Source organism: Neolamprologus multifasciatus, chromosome 14 (genome assembly GCF_963576455.1).
Source record: "Neolamprologus multifasciatus chromosome 14, fNeoMul1.2, whole genome shotgun sequence".
Lineage (NCBI taxonomy): Eukaryota > Metazoa > Chordata > Actinopteri > Cichliformes > Cichlidae > Neolamprologus > Neolamprologus multifasciatus.
In genome coordinates this window covers 20404321-20418032 of record NC_140452.1, presented here as the reverse complement: position 1 = coordinate 20418032, position 13712 = coordinate 20404321, and the positions used below count along the sequence as shown (strand labels likewise).

At 40.4% G+C, this 13712-nt stretch overlaps 1 protein-coding gene across 9 annotated transcripts in view; it reads left to right on the top strand.

Moving 5' to 3' along the window:
* mcamb (melanoma cell adhesion molecule b) overlaps positions 1–10856 on the top strand; it is a 46738-nt gene extending 35882 nt beyond the window's left edge. For 3 of the 9 annotated variants that reach the window (XM_085184592.1, XM_085184594.1, XM_085184595.1), the window contains 6 exons: positions 254–316; positions 3243–3281; positions 6707–6742; positions 7147–7270; positions 9134–9245; positions 9360–10856. In XM_085184592.1, the coding sequence (XP_085040718.1) occupies positions 254–316; positions 3243–3281; positions 6707–6742; positions 7147–7270; positions 9134–9245; positions 9360–9362 (377 nt within the window). In that variant the 3' untranslated portion in view covers positions 9363–10856. Of the gene's footprint in view, positions 1–253; positions 317–1234; positions 2220–3242; positions 3282–6706; positions 6743–7146; positions 7271–9133; positions 9246–9359 lie in introns of those variants that run through there. The other 6 variants (XM_085184593.1, XM_085184596.1, XR_014877913.1 and 3 more) reach the window with 4 other exon arrangements.
* Positions 10857–13712: the final 2856 nt, after the last annotated feature.

Genomic DNA, 13712 nt, shown 5'->3' with positions numbered 1-13712 from the left:
CTGGCAGTCTTCCTGTTAAAAAGGAGTTCTTCTTTCCCACTGTCACCAAATGCTTGCTCATAAGCAATCCTCTTATTGTTGGGTTTTCTCTTCATCTAAATGGCCTAAGCGCTGCCAAGTGCAGTGACCTGTTGTTGTGACTGTGAATATTTCACTCTGTGTTGTTGCTGTCATTTTGTACCTGTGCTGTTTAGTGTGTACCCCTGTGTAGTAACAAACATGACCTCCTGTCTGTGCGTCTAACTGTTTTTAGTTGTACACACCACACCAACAACCACCACTACCACATCAACCAATACTATAACCGATGACACAGGTAAGATCACGATTACTCTGCTGTGCCTGTTTTTTGTTTTTTTTAACATGGAAATCAAATCCACTGTAGAGCTCTATTTCATTTTAAGACGAGGCTTCAAACATTTCTTTTTGATGAAGCTTATAGTTATGGCTGGATCTGGTCACCCTGAACCAACTCTTAGTTATGCTGCAATAATTTTAGGCTGCTGATAGACCTTCCACAATGCACTGAACAGTTTTTCTTCAATCCCCTTTTATCATTCCCCGTGTCTTTATCTGTCACTGCTGCATGTTATTAATGTTTGTCAACTCTTTTCTGTAGTTTGTGTTTTGTTCTCCCCTTTTTTCTCTTTTTTCCCTCCCACCGGCTGCCTTTCCCTGAGCCTGGTACTGCCACATGTCACTGTTGCTAAGTGTTTATTCATGGAGAATCTGATCACTGGCATTTTTTTTGTATAGTATTGTTGTTAAAATTGAACTGAATATGTCTGTGTACACTGCTCTGAAACTGTATTTTGTCCTTCTAGATTTATTTTTAAGTATATTTTTATCAAATGTTTCAAATCACCAAACAAATTTTAATGTTAGACAAAAATAGTAAGAACAACATGCAGTTTTTAAGAGCAACTGGGTTATACAGCAGGACCATGATGCAGAGCACACCAGCAAGTCCACCTCTGAATGACTCACACAGTGAAGCTTTAGGATCGGACTACTTAAAGTCCAGACTGAATTCAGATGGAGATGCTTTGGCATGACCTTAACATGGCATGTTTAAATACGTTCCAATGTGGCTGAGTTAAAACAACGCTCCAACATGTTGTCTGTGATTGTATTTCACTCTGTGTTGTTTCCTGTTGTCACTGTTAACCCGTGTGATGTTAAATGTCCACCCCTGTGTGATAACAGAAGTCGCCTCCTCTCTACCTGCTTTCAGTTATATACAACACATCAACTACCAATACTACCATACCATCAACAAACATTACCTTTATCAGTGACACCGGTAAGATCACAGTCACTCTGCTGTGCCTGTTTTTTGACATGGAAATCAAATCTGCTATAAAGCTCTATTTCATTTTAAGACGAGGCTTCAAACATTTATTTTTAATAAAGTTTATAGTTATGGCTGGATCTGGTGACCCCTGAGACATCCCTTATTCATGCTGCAATAGATTTAGGCTGCTGGTAGACCTCCCATGATGCACTGAACAGTTTTTCTTCAGTCCCCTTTTATCATTCCCTGTGTCTTTATCTGTCACTGCTGCATGTTATTAATGTTTGTCAACTCTTTTCTGTAGTTTGTGTTTTGTTCTCCCCTTTTTTCTCTTTTTTTTCCCTCCCACCGGCTGCCTTTCCCTGAGCCTGGTACTGCCACATGTCACTGTTGCCAAGTGTTTATTCATGGAGAATTTGCTCACTGGCATTTTTTTTGTATAGTATTGTTGTTAAAATTGAACTGAATATGTCTGTGTACACTGCTCTGAAACTGTATTTTGTCCTTCTAGATTTATTTTTAAGTATATTTTTATCAAATGTTTCAAATCACTAAACAAATTTTAATGTTAGACAAAAATAGTAAGAACAACATGCAGTTTTTAAGAGCAACTGGGTTATACAGCAGGACCATGATCCAGAGCACACCAGCAAGTCCACCTGCATGCTTTTGCATGACCTTAACATGGCATGTTTAAATACGTTCCAATGTGGCTGAGTTAAAACAACGCTCCAACATGTTGTCTGTGATTGTATTTCACTCTGTGTTGTTTCCTGTTGTCACTGTTAACCCGTGTGATGTTAAATGTCCACCCCTGTGTGATAACAGAAGTCGCCTCCTCTCTACCTGCTTTCAGTTATATACAACACATCAACTACCAATACTACCATACCATCAACAAACATTACCTTTATCAATGACACCGGTAAGATCACAGTCACTCTGCTGTGCCTGATTTTCGACATGGAACTCAAATCCGCTATAAAGCTCTATTTCATTTTAAGACGAGGCTTCAAACATTTATTTTTAATAAAGTTTATAGTTATGGCTGGATCTGGTGACCCCTGAGACATCCCTTATTCATGTTGCAATAGATTTAGGCTGCTGGTAGACCTCCCATGATGCACTGAGCAGTTCTCCCGTAATATGTCTCTAATGCATGTTATTAAGTTTTGTCAGTTCTCTCCTGTAGCTTGTGTTTTATTCTCTCTCTTTTTTTCTCTTCTCTTTGAACTTACTGGCTGCACTTACACCTTTTCCTGTTAAAAAGGAGTTCTTCCTTCCCACTGTTGCCGAGTGCTAATGGGGAATCCTCTGATGTTGAGGTTTTCTCTCTAGCACTGTTGGGTCCTTAACTTTCTACATAAACCACCTTGAAGAACTGTTGCTGTATAAATTAAAGTCCCCTCACTTTTCCCTTTTACTCGTGTCCCTCCCATTCACATCCGTGTCTCTGTGTGTTTTGACTTTCATCTAAAGATGCTGAGCTTTGCCAAGTGTTGTAATGTGTTGTCTGTGATTTTTCATATTCCTCTCTGTGTTGTTGTTGTTGTTTTTTTACACTGACGTCTTAAGTGCTTAAAAAGAGCAATTGGACTTCTTTAGGTTTGGGAAGACATTTTGCCTCTGATCCAAGAGGCTTCTTCAGTTCTAAATAAATTGGCACACAGTCTTGATATCCTTTCCCAGGTATTTCAACCTCCAAGGAGACATTTCCCAGTGGAGTTTAAATCTCCGGCAGTTGTTTCAGAACTGAAGAAGCCTCTTGGATGAGATGTGAAGCTACACAAGTCCATTTGCCTTCTTTTTAAGAACTCATAGCTCGCATGTCCTTGATGACTGAGAACCTATACAGACTTTTTGACACTATTAACCTCTGTGATGTTAAATGTGCGCCCCTGTGTAGTGACCCAAATAACCTCCTCTCTGTGCCTCTGCCTGCTTTCAGTAACACAAAACACATCAACTAACTATGTCAATGACCCAGGTAAGACCACCGTATAGTTAAATCAGCTACAAAATGCATAATTAAACTTGGTTGACAGAAATAGGTAGTTCATTTATCAAAAAGCTCTCAGTTTGGATTCAGGAGACAGTTGCCCTTCATCATTTTCACATTAGGTTTAAACTTTTTGTTAAAGTTTAGATAGGGCTTGATCTTCTCCACACACCTTTTTTCACTCCTGATGCATTTATGTGCCACTGCTGCATGCTGTAACTTTTGTCTACCCTCTCTATGTTCTCCCATTCTTTTTTCCCCTCTATTCTTCCCGTTCAGCCTACACCCAGTCACGGCAGGTGGCTGTTGCTGATTGTTGGCTCTTTACTTTGCAGAATCAAGTGCCTTGAGACAACTGTTGTTGTGAATTGGCAATAAATAAATAAAACTGAATGGAACTGATTGAATTGAAAGCTTATAACCAGCAAATTCAGAGTCTCCAGACTTTCTTTTATTTAGTCTTGTGGGGCAGTTTTTTTTCCCTGTACGTCAGAAAGAAAGAATAAGAGCAAGGAGGCATGAGGCAAACTCAGAAACACCTGCAGGCCTTAGTTACCACTGTGGTATGATAGATAGGTCATTAAAAGTGAGGTTTGTTGTTGTTACAGGGTGTCTTAATTATTAATTTATTGTCACAACTGCTGTTCTGCGTGTTGGGTTATTATAAATGTAGACGTTTTGTTTTAATGTAGTTTTAGAATAGAATAGAATAGAATAGCCTTTATTGTCATTGTACAAAGTACAACGAAATTGGAGTGCCACTCCCTTGGTGCAAAAAGCAAAATAAATATAAATGTAAAATATAAAAAGTACAATAAAACAACTGTAGTGCTCAGACAATAAATAAGTACAATATATACAGGATAGCAGCATAATATAATGATAGTATGAATAGCAGCATAGTATAGTGACAATGGCAAGTATGGTTAAGCAGGTTTAATTGTTTTGTGCTTATTTACTGTGGTGATAGCTCTGGGAAAGAAGCTATCCCTGAATCTGTTTGTCCTGGTTTTATGTGACCTGTACCGTCGGCCTGACGGTAATAGTTCAAACAGTTGATTACTGGGGTGAGAGTAGTCCTTAATGATATTGCCAGCTCTGCTGAGGTATCGGGAGTTCGCAATGGCCTCCAGGCTGGGCAGAGGGCAGCCAGTGATCTTCTGGGCTGTGTTGATGACCCTCTGCAGTCCATTCCTGTCTGCAACTGAGCACCCTGCATACCACGTTGTTATGCCGTACGTTAGGATGCTCTCTATGGTGGCTCTATAGAATGTCACCAGCAGCCTCTCCTCCAGGTTGTTCCTCCTGAGCACTCTCAAAAAATGGAGACGCTGCTGGGCCTTTTTTACCAACGCCGTGGTATTTGCAGTCCAGGAGAGATCAACAGAGATCTGCATGCCCAGAAACCTCATGGAGTGTACCCTCTCCACACAGTTCCCGTGAATGTAGAGTGGGGCCGGGCCTGCTCTGCCCTTCCTGAAGTCCAAAATAAGTTCTTTAGTTTTCGTGGTGTTCAGTTGGAGGTTATTAACTGAACACCACTCAGTTAGTCTGTTAACCTCATCTCTGTAGTCCGACTCATCCCCCCTTGAGATGAGTCCAACCACTGTGGTGTCATCCGCGAACTTTATGATGGTGTTTGAGAGATGGGTAGGGGAGCAGTCGGATGTGTAGAGCGTAAACAAGAGGGGACTCAGAACACATCCTTGTGGAGACCCGGTACTGAGTGTGATGGTGCTGGACAGGTGGGGGCCGAGTCTGACAGACTGTGGTCTATTTGTCAGGAAGTCCTTGATCCAGAGACAGATGGAGGTGGAGAGTCCCAGGTTAGACAGTTTCTCGACCAGGATCTCCGGGATGATGTGATTGAATGCTGAGCTGAAGTCCAGGAAGAGCATTCTCACATAGTTTCCTCGGTGCTCCAGGTGACTCAGCGCAGTGTGGAGCGCTATGGTGATGGCGTCCTCGGTGGATGGATTTGTCCTATAGGCAAATTGGTGGGGGTCCAGAGTGGAAGGCAGACCGGCCCTGATGTGCTGACAGACCAGTCTCTCAAAGCACTTCATCACTACAGGCGTAAGTGCAACAGGCCTGTAGTCATTTGGGCTGTCCACAGCCGTCTTCTTAGCGATGGGGATGATGATTGAGGTTTTGAGGCAGGGTGGGACGGTGTTTAATGACAAGGAAAGGTTGAAGATTTTAGTGAAGACTCCGGTCAGTTCGTCAGCACATGCTCTGAGAACCTTTCCATGTATTCCATCAGGACCTGCCGCCTTCCTGGGATTCACTGACCTTAGAACACGCCTCACTTGATGCTCTCCAAATGTTAGTGTGGCGGTGCTAGAGGCGGGTGGAAGTGGTGTAACAGCTGAGGGCCTGGACGTCTCAAAGCGGGCGAAGAAACGGTTTAGATCCTCAGCCAGCGAGGCATCAGTCCTAGATATCGCCTGGTTGTTTCTTCTGTAGTTGGTAATGTGATTGATCCCCTGCCACATTTTTTTGGGGTCGTTGTCGACAGCAAAGTGATCTTCAATCCTCCTCCTATAGGCAGCCTTGGCTTTCTTGATGCCTCTACTCAGGTCTGCCCTGGCCGCTAAAGATTGAGAATGAAGTCATGCTTGCAAATGATGTGGAAATAAAAAGAGAAAGGTTCACACACGTACATGCATCATTGTGACTCTCATCATTGAGTGCATTTAAAGCCGATGCTTTAAATGCACTCAGAGTGAGTCTCCTGACTCCCATTATGGGTCCTGCTTTGTGTTTTTCTGTGCCTGCTCTCTGTTTATATGTCACGCCAGGAAATTTTCAGCCCCTCAGAGAAAAACTGCTCTGACTCCACATTTCTCCCAAAGCCCAAATTAAACAGGGCCCCTCTGGAAAATGACTCTTCTGCTGCTGACCGCAGTTTGCATATCAAAGTTGATGTTTAGATTCAAAACACTGATAAGATCCTCTGAAATTAAACATTTATTCAGGACTCTGCTGAACATTAGCAACACAAACCTGGGGTGTCAACCATAAGCCCGCAGGCCAGAGCAGACACAGCAAAGACTCCAATCTGGCCCAATGGACAACTTTGGAAGGAGGAGCTTTTGAACTTTTAACTGTATTTTCACGTTTTACAGCTTTTCCTATTCATAAAGACCGCTTCCATTGCCATTCATATCACTGGGCAATCAACTGCCAGATCTTTCTCTGCAATTTTAAACATTTGTCATCGAAAATCTGAATGTTGAAACTGCATATATAAGACATCTCGGAGATTAAATGTGAAAGAGGCATTTCACTGGTCCAGCCCACTTAAGATCAAAGTGGGCCACGTGTCCCTGATCTAAACTGTGTTTGAGTATTATATGAAGTATTTATGTGCATATGCCCACTGATTCCTGTGTTCATTTGGTTTTTCTCAGTTCAAACGCCCACCAAATCACCAAATATCAAGAAAGGTTTGTACATCACTCTGCTGTTGCAGATTCTCTACCGCCTTCCTTCCACGTCCCCTCTGTGAGCACACTTCTCGCTCTCTCGCCTCCTAGCTTTCACGAGAACCCTCCCTGGTGATGAACAAAACATCAAAGCGTCATTGGGTTGTTCATCATCTTCACCTCTTCCTGCGCATGTTGTCATGCTGTTGTAAAAGCACTGCTGCTCCTGCAGCCCTGATAAACTGCCACTTCATTTCTTTATCTTTCAGGGTCACCTGAATGATGCTACTGCCACACTCTCTTTAGACGCATTGCAAACTGTATCTCCACCTGTATCAGACTCTCCTGTCTCCTGCTGTCATTCTATTCCAAAATCCGGGTGCAGTAAGTAAAGCTGTGGGTGTTTTGTGCTTCTTCTCCAATAGAGAGCAAAGGTTTTGTTATCGCAATCATCATCATCGCCATCTTCCTTCTGGCTATCTTGGGAAGCGTGCTCTATTTCCTGTACAAGAAGGGCAGGATCTGCGGCCGATCTGGCAAGCAAGACTTGTAAGTGCAATGACAGCAGTTCCATGCATAAACACACAATGTGTCCACATTAGGAGACATTAAAATGTGATTTTATGGCTGGACTGTATCACAGTATTGTAGTTCTAGACCATTAGAAAGAACTGAACATGATGCATTGATGTAGAAAATTCAGTTATGCTATGTTGTGATTAGACTCCGATGGCCCATCACAGCAGAATGAAATCCCAGCAGTGATAGGAATTAGGGCAGGACCCCCCCAGAGTCTAGACCAGGGGTGGGCAACTCCTGGCCTTGAGGGCCAGTGTCCTGCAGATTTTAGATGTGTCTTTGATCCAATACAGCTGATTTAAATGGTTAAATTACCTCCTCAACATGTCTTGAAGTTCTACAGAGGCCTGGTAATGAACTAATAATTTGATTCAGGTGTGTTGACCCAGGATAATATCTAAAACCTGCAGGACACCGACCCTCGAGGCCTGGAGTTGCCCACCCCTGGTCTAGAAGCTGGTGGTGATGAAGATAGGCTTGGGTTGAGTGACTTGTGTGAGGCAGCGATGGGGAAGAGGTTGGTTGCACAAGGGAGATGAGAGATGAGCAGGGCAATTTAAGGTATGCAGAGTGGAGGCTGATTGGCAGAAAGATGATTGGACTAAAACAATGATGTCTGCATTGAGTTTTACAGCATGGGAAAAAGGAAGCAGCCAAACTCCTGGGAAAGCAGACAGATGATAGATGACCCTTTGATATAAAAGTGTCTAAAAGGAGAAGCCGGTCAGGAAGTGCCTTAAGCTGCGTTCTCTCTAATAGCCTCCAGGGGGCGACAACTCCCAGTTGGTGTCTATATCCATCTTTTTCATACAGTTTGTGTTCACAGTTGATTCAAAAGTGCACTTAATAACATAAAACATTAACCTAAATGTTAAGTTGTGAGGTGTGTTGTTCCTAAAGCCAGAGTGTGTAAAAGTTGCTCTCTGGTAAAAAGTGATATTTAATTTAGGGCTGTAGGTAACAATTATTTTAGTAACCGAGTAATCTATCAATTATTCAATTGATTGATCCAGTAATCAGATAAGAAATACTTTTCTGAGCAATAATAAATATGAGCAATAAAAAAAAAGGGTTTTCTAAACGAACTGCTCATTGGTTTCCATTTTAGAAATTGCAATGTTTTAATGCAAACGTGTGAAAACAAGCCTTTGATGACCTGCTATATTAAATTTAATTACTAAAGAAAACATTTTCTCAAATGCAAAAAATATAAATAATCTCAAGTACAGTCGAAGTCAATAAAATAAGATATGTATGAAATCCAAACTAAGGCATAAATTTTTTTTACCTTTACGCTGAGTTTTAATGGCCCATGTACATTTCTGTTGGCTTGGGAAAAAAGCTTTTGTTTTATATTTTTAAATATTAACGCAATATTTTATATTATTTCACTTTCAATCTGAAAAATGTTATGAAAGACTTTAAAAAAATTAATGGGTCTATTGCACCCCATTCCCCCCCGTGTAGATTCACCCCTGTTTGCTGCAGGTATCGCCTCCATGTAAAAAGGGCGGCTGCCGTTCGTTTAAACATGGTATCAGACTAAGCACATTTTAATACAACTTGATGAAGTTTACTGCAGATTTTTCTCTGTGTAAAACAAAGTAGTGGATGGAGCGGCTATAAAGTTCGCTTTTCTTTTGCTATATTTGAATCCCTCGAATTACTCGATCGATTGTTGCAGGCGTAATTTGAATATATATACTCATTTTATTAATTTTTGTGCGGCTTTAAAGGACACACGAAGTGACGCCCCCTTTTATGTGAGCAGGTACAATGCATAAAGCTTCAGATAGGTTCAGTTATAACTATGGCTTGTTCTTGACCCTGCAGCAGTAAGAGGAAGTCCAGCAAAGATAACATTGTGGTGGAGATGAAAAGCGACAACACAGAGGAGGCGATTCTCCTTGGGGTCAACGGAGAAAAGCAACAACCAAATGACCAAGTACATATCTGATCCTGAACTGAACTCGCTAAATCAAATGGTCTTTCTACTGAATATCAAACTTACCAGTACCCCACCCAAACTTTCTCTTTTGTGTTTGTTTGCTCTCTGCAGTAAAGGCCAATGAGCGTCTGCACGCGTGAAAGTGAGGAGGTGACACACCGACGGCTGCTCCCGTTTTCCCCTCTCAGCCTCAGGCCCCGCTGCTGCCTTCAAGCACCCACAGCTTTTTATTCCAATCGTGACTATCAGGACAAATGAAGTTATTCCAAGCTATGGCTTTTTCTCTTTCTGCCCTTTACATGCCAGCTCCTCTGTTGGAATGCATCTCGAGCTTTAATGAAGAAGGTTGGAAAGTTTCATTTCAGAACTAAGAAATCTCCCTTCAACCCCAAGGAATGCCGCAGATTCTCCTCACAGTGTACTGCTGATAGTCCACAGAACAATAATTAGAGCACAAAGCCGACCAGGGACTATTTTTATACCCGAAAAAGCATCACCTCAAGCCCCTTCAGTCATCGAAGAGCAGCCTGAAACAGCTCAGCTAATGTACATATTATTATCTATGTATATATTTCTTTATTTAAAGTAACACAATGTGGGGGGAAAGAGAAAAAAGCAAGACAAGATAGTGTGGTGGGGTTTTGTGTTTTTTAAGGAAGATAGCAAGGAGAGTTTAAGTAGATATTTTGTTTTTATTATTTTGTCTTTACACTGAATTGTTTTTGTAGCTCTAGCGATGCCTCACCTCTACAGCCAGTTCACAGCTTCACCAAGTATTGGCTCTGAAAGAAAAATTTGAATCACCTATCTTTCACATTATTTTGATATCTACTCCTCTAACACTCAACTTTCACACAACCTGCGGAGTGTAAAGTATATTAATCAAAGTCATTTTGTGAGGCAGGTGAACAAATCTGACTATGTTATGCAGTCCAGTTATAAATGACCGATGCCTTAGAATCTACATTCGAAGCCATTTTTGTACTGTTATATTTAATGTTCAGCGCACTGATTTCTTTGGTGATTCATGCAGGCTTTGTTGTTGTGGAAGGAGCCACCATCTTTCATCGTTCTATACATTCATGACATGCTTCACTTCTGTAATCATTTCTTTTGAAAATTTAAAGTTGGAGGGTAAAACACATGAGTTCACGGCATGATGTTTCCTTCTTTATAAGAAAAAGACATTTCTGTGTGATGAATGAAGAAATTCATGTATCGAGCAAAACTTGAAACACTGTTGTGTCCCAGAGAGGCATCAGAATGCCCCTCAGCCTTGATGCCTTAAAACATCAACCACTCCTCATTTAAGTGTAACCAGAGCCTTTCTTTTTCATTTCGGTAACTAGACTAGACTTCACTACTGAGAAGAGGGGACTGACTGTGACTCCGCATATGCAAATCATGTTTGAAGACAGTTAAGCCTCTGTTTTGTTTCTGCTGTTGATGCGTGTGACCACTGTTCAATGTATAATGCCTTTTTAAAGACTGAAATATAAAATATGTTATAATATCACTGAAGACATTATAACATATTTAACAACAAATCTGATTGTTTGTAGTTTTTTTTGTGAAATTCTACCAAATAAAAATGGACTGGTAAATGAACGTAACTGGAAATGTGTCTGCTGACATAAAAATATGACCTTTTTTATTTAGCCACACTACAAATCACTGCTGTGCCATGACGTGCCTCTACTCTGTAATGGTCAAAACCTTTAAAAACAAATTAAAACTTGGTTACCTTCCAATTTACACACAGTGTAAAATCATTAGGATGGGTTTGAGCTGTCACTTGAGAAAATATCATGCTTAAAAACAAAAGAAATCAGTTATATAAAGGTACCACTGGGAAGTGTCATCAAAAAATTCAAAGAGAGCCGCAGAGTACAGGACGAGCCTGACAGAGGTAGGAAGATAAAGACATCACTGGAGCCCTGCACAACGATGCACTGCGGGTTTTCAGCCCAAGAAAAACTCAAATTATGCATAAAGAGACACTTTCTGGTCAGACTGAAGTTTGTCAAGAACAATCTGGAGAATGAATGAATGATACTGGAAGCATATACTTTAGTCACATGAGATGAAACTACAGATGCTGCTTATAGTTGGAGAAAGAAGGGAGAGGCATACAACCAAAGGAAAGCACGATGGTGGGAGTATAATGCTGTGGGGACGCTTCAGTGTGTCCGGAACTGGAAATCTTGTCATGGTGGAAGGCATCATAAAGAAAGGAGGATGCATGAAGATTTTAAAAGTAAACCTAAAGCGGTCAGAAATGAAACCAGGTCTGGGCCATTGCTTCGTCTTCCAACGATGACCCAAAACATACATCGCTCCTGATGAAGAACGACCTCCAGAAGACCAAAGTGAACATTACTGGCTGGCCTGCACAGGGGAGCTACTAATTTTGACCCTAGTAATGATTCTGTGTGTAAAATAAAATAACGCAAGCATCCAAAATAAAAAACAGACAGACATTCCATTTTATAAATATAGGACAGTCTTGAGATACCAGCATTAAGATAAAATGTAAGCCCAAAGGAGCATTGTGGTTAAATCATGTAGAATAACGGACATGTTTTATTGAAATTGCAATTCTTTTCTTATATTAAAATTTCTTGGGGATTAAATGTGCGGTAAACTTCTTTACACTGACGGGAAGAGCAAATTTAACTGGTCAAAATAAGTTTGACACCCTTGTTCTTGATGAACAAAGTGCAATTTGATGTAAATGAGGATAATTTTGAACAGGGAGTCATTCAGTTCTCCTTTAATAATACAAATGTGGAGGCAGAAACTCAACATAATAGGTCCACTTTAAAGAATGAGCCTTGTGAATTTTAGGTAGAAATAAAAATCGTTCTTTACTGGTTTTACCACAATTTTTTTTTTTCTTGGACGTTGTCTCACAAATAACTGATAAATAGTCAAATATTATTGTTAATGAACATTAGTAATATGAGTTTTAGGTATTGCACAGTAGGTCTGCTAAACATGATAATGTGGCATTTGTGCACACAACTAAAAACGTAGCTGCTGAACATGGCGTGAATTAAATTTCCAGCATTAAATGAGTAATGTGCGAGTCTGTTTTTAAGTCAAGGTGTTCTATCAAAGAAATATACTCTGATTAGTATCTGAATGAATTTAAAAAAGGGGAGTTCATGGACAGCGGATGCCTATAAAGTGCCTACTTGTAACATCCACACCAAAGCAGGCATGAATAAGCAGATTATCCTTAGCACTCCCTTTACAAACAGTAGGCAAGTTTATTAGGTTACATTAAAGTTTTATTTGATGATTGGTCATGTGATCTACTGGTCGGGCAGCCAAATCACATTTTGGGTTTTAATGCAATTACCAAATGCATCACAATGGAAAATGCAAGAGTATCGACTATAAAAATAGCACCAAAGCGCTGAATCAGTCTGCAGTTCTGATCACTCACTGCTCTTTTTCAGTTTTCATCTGCTTGCTTGTTTTAGAGTCTTCTCAGCCACTCCTGCCTGAGCCAAAGGATGAAATTCAAATTTCTACTTAGTTTTACCTTAAAAAGTTATTGCCAAATGGCAGCCAAGTCAAGAAAATCACTGAAGCTTGTGCACTCTGACTGGAGCTACACACGGGAAATGACTTTTCCCCCCAGTTTTAGTTTTTTTTTAGTTTTATGTTTTAAGGCATACAAAGCTAAATATGAATATATGTGTAAACAGAGGAAAGAGACACCTGAAGGCCTTTGCTTGTCATTTTATTAACAGCAATGTGCATACTTCCAAATTGATATGAGCTTTAAAAACCTTTAAAAAAAAAAAAAAGAAGAAAAAAAAGAAGAAAAAAAAAAAGCTTTTTACTGTTGAGAAGCAATGCAGCCGTGTGGAACAACAGCTCCCTCTTCTGGCAGATAACTGAAATACCCCTGGTTAGCATCAAGCTCAGAGTCTGAGGCCTGATGAGGCTGAAGAAGCATAGAGGACAGATTAACACAAGCAATACTGCATCATTTTGCCTTCGGAGACCAACAGGTACACATCTATACCAACAAACGCTCTTCCAAAAAACATCTAAAAAACAAAAACATATGGCACTGCTCACTGAATTATTCACATAAGTAAACAAATCCTTTGGAACAAAATACATGTACAGGAATGCAAAATGAAATATAACAGCCATTTTCTTCCTCTTTTCATATCTAACTCTATACAATTTGCTTTTCTTTAGAGTGACAGTATCAAAGCACAAACTGGTATAATGTGCAAAAACAAAACCAACGGTAAATAATACATGACAATGACATGCCATCCGTAATATATAAACACACACTGGTACAGTATTGATGATATGAGGGGAGCTTCCTGTCCATTAAACATCATTCAAGAAGTTTCTCAAGGCAACTAGGAAGAGTAAAAAAAGACCCCAAAATGAAATAAAAGAGGGCGAGACAGCACAAAGCTTCCAGTCAAC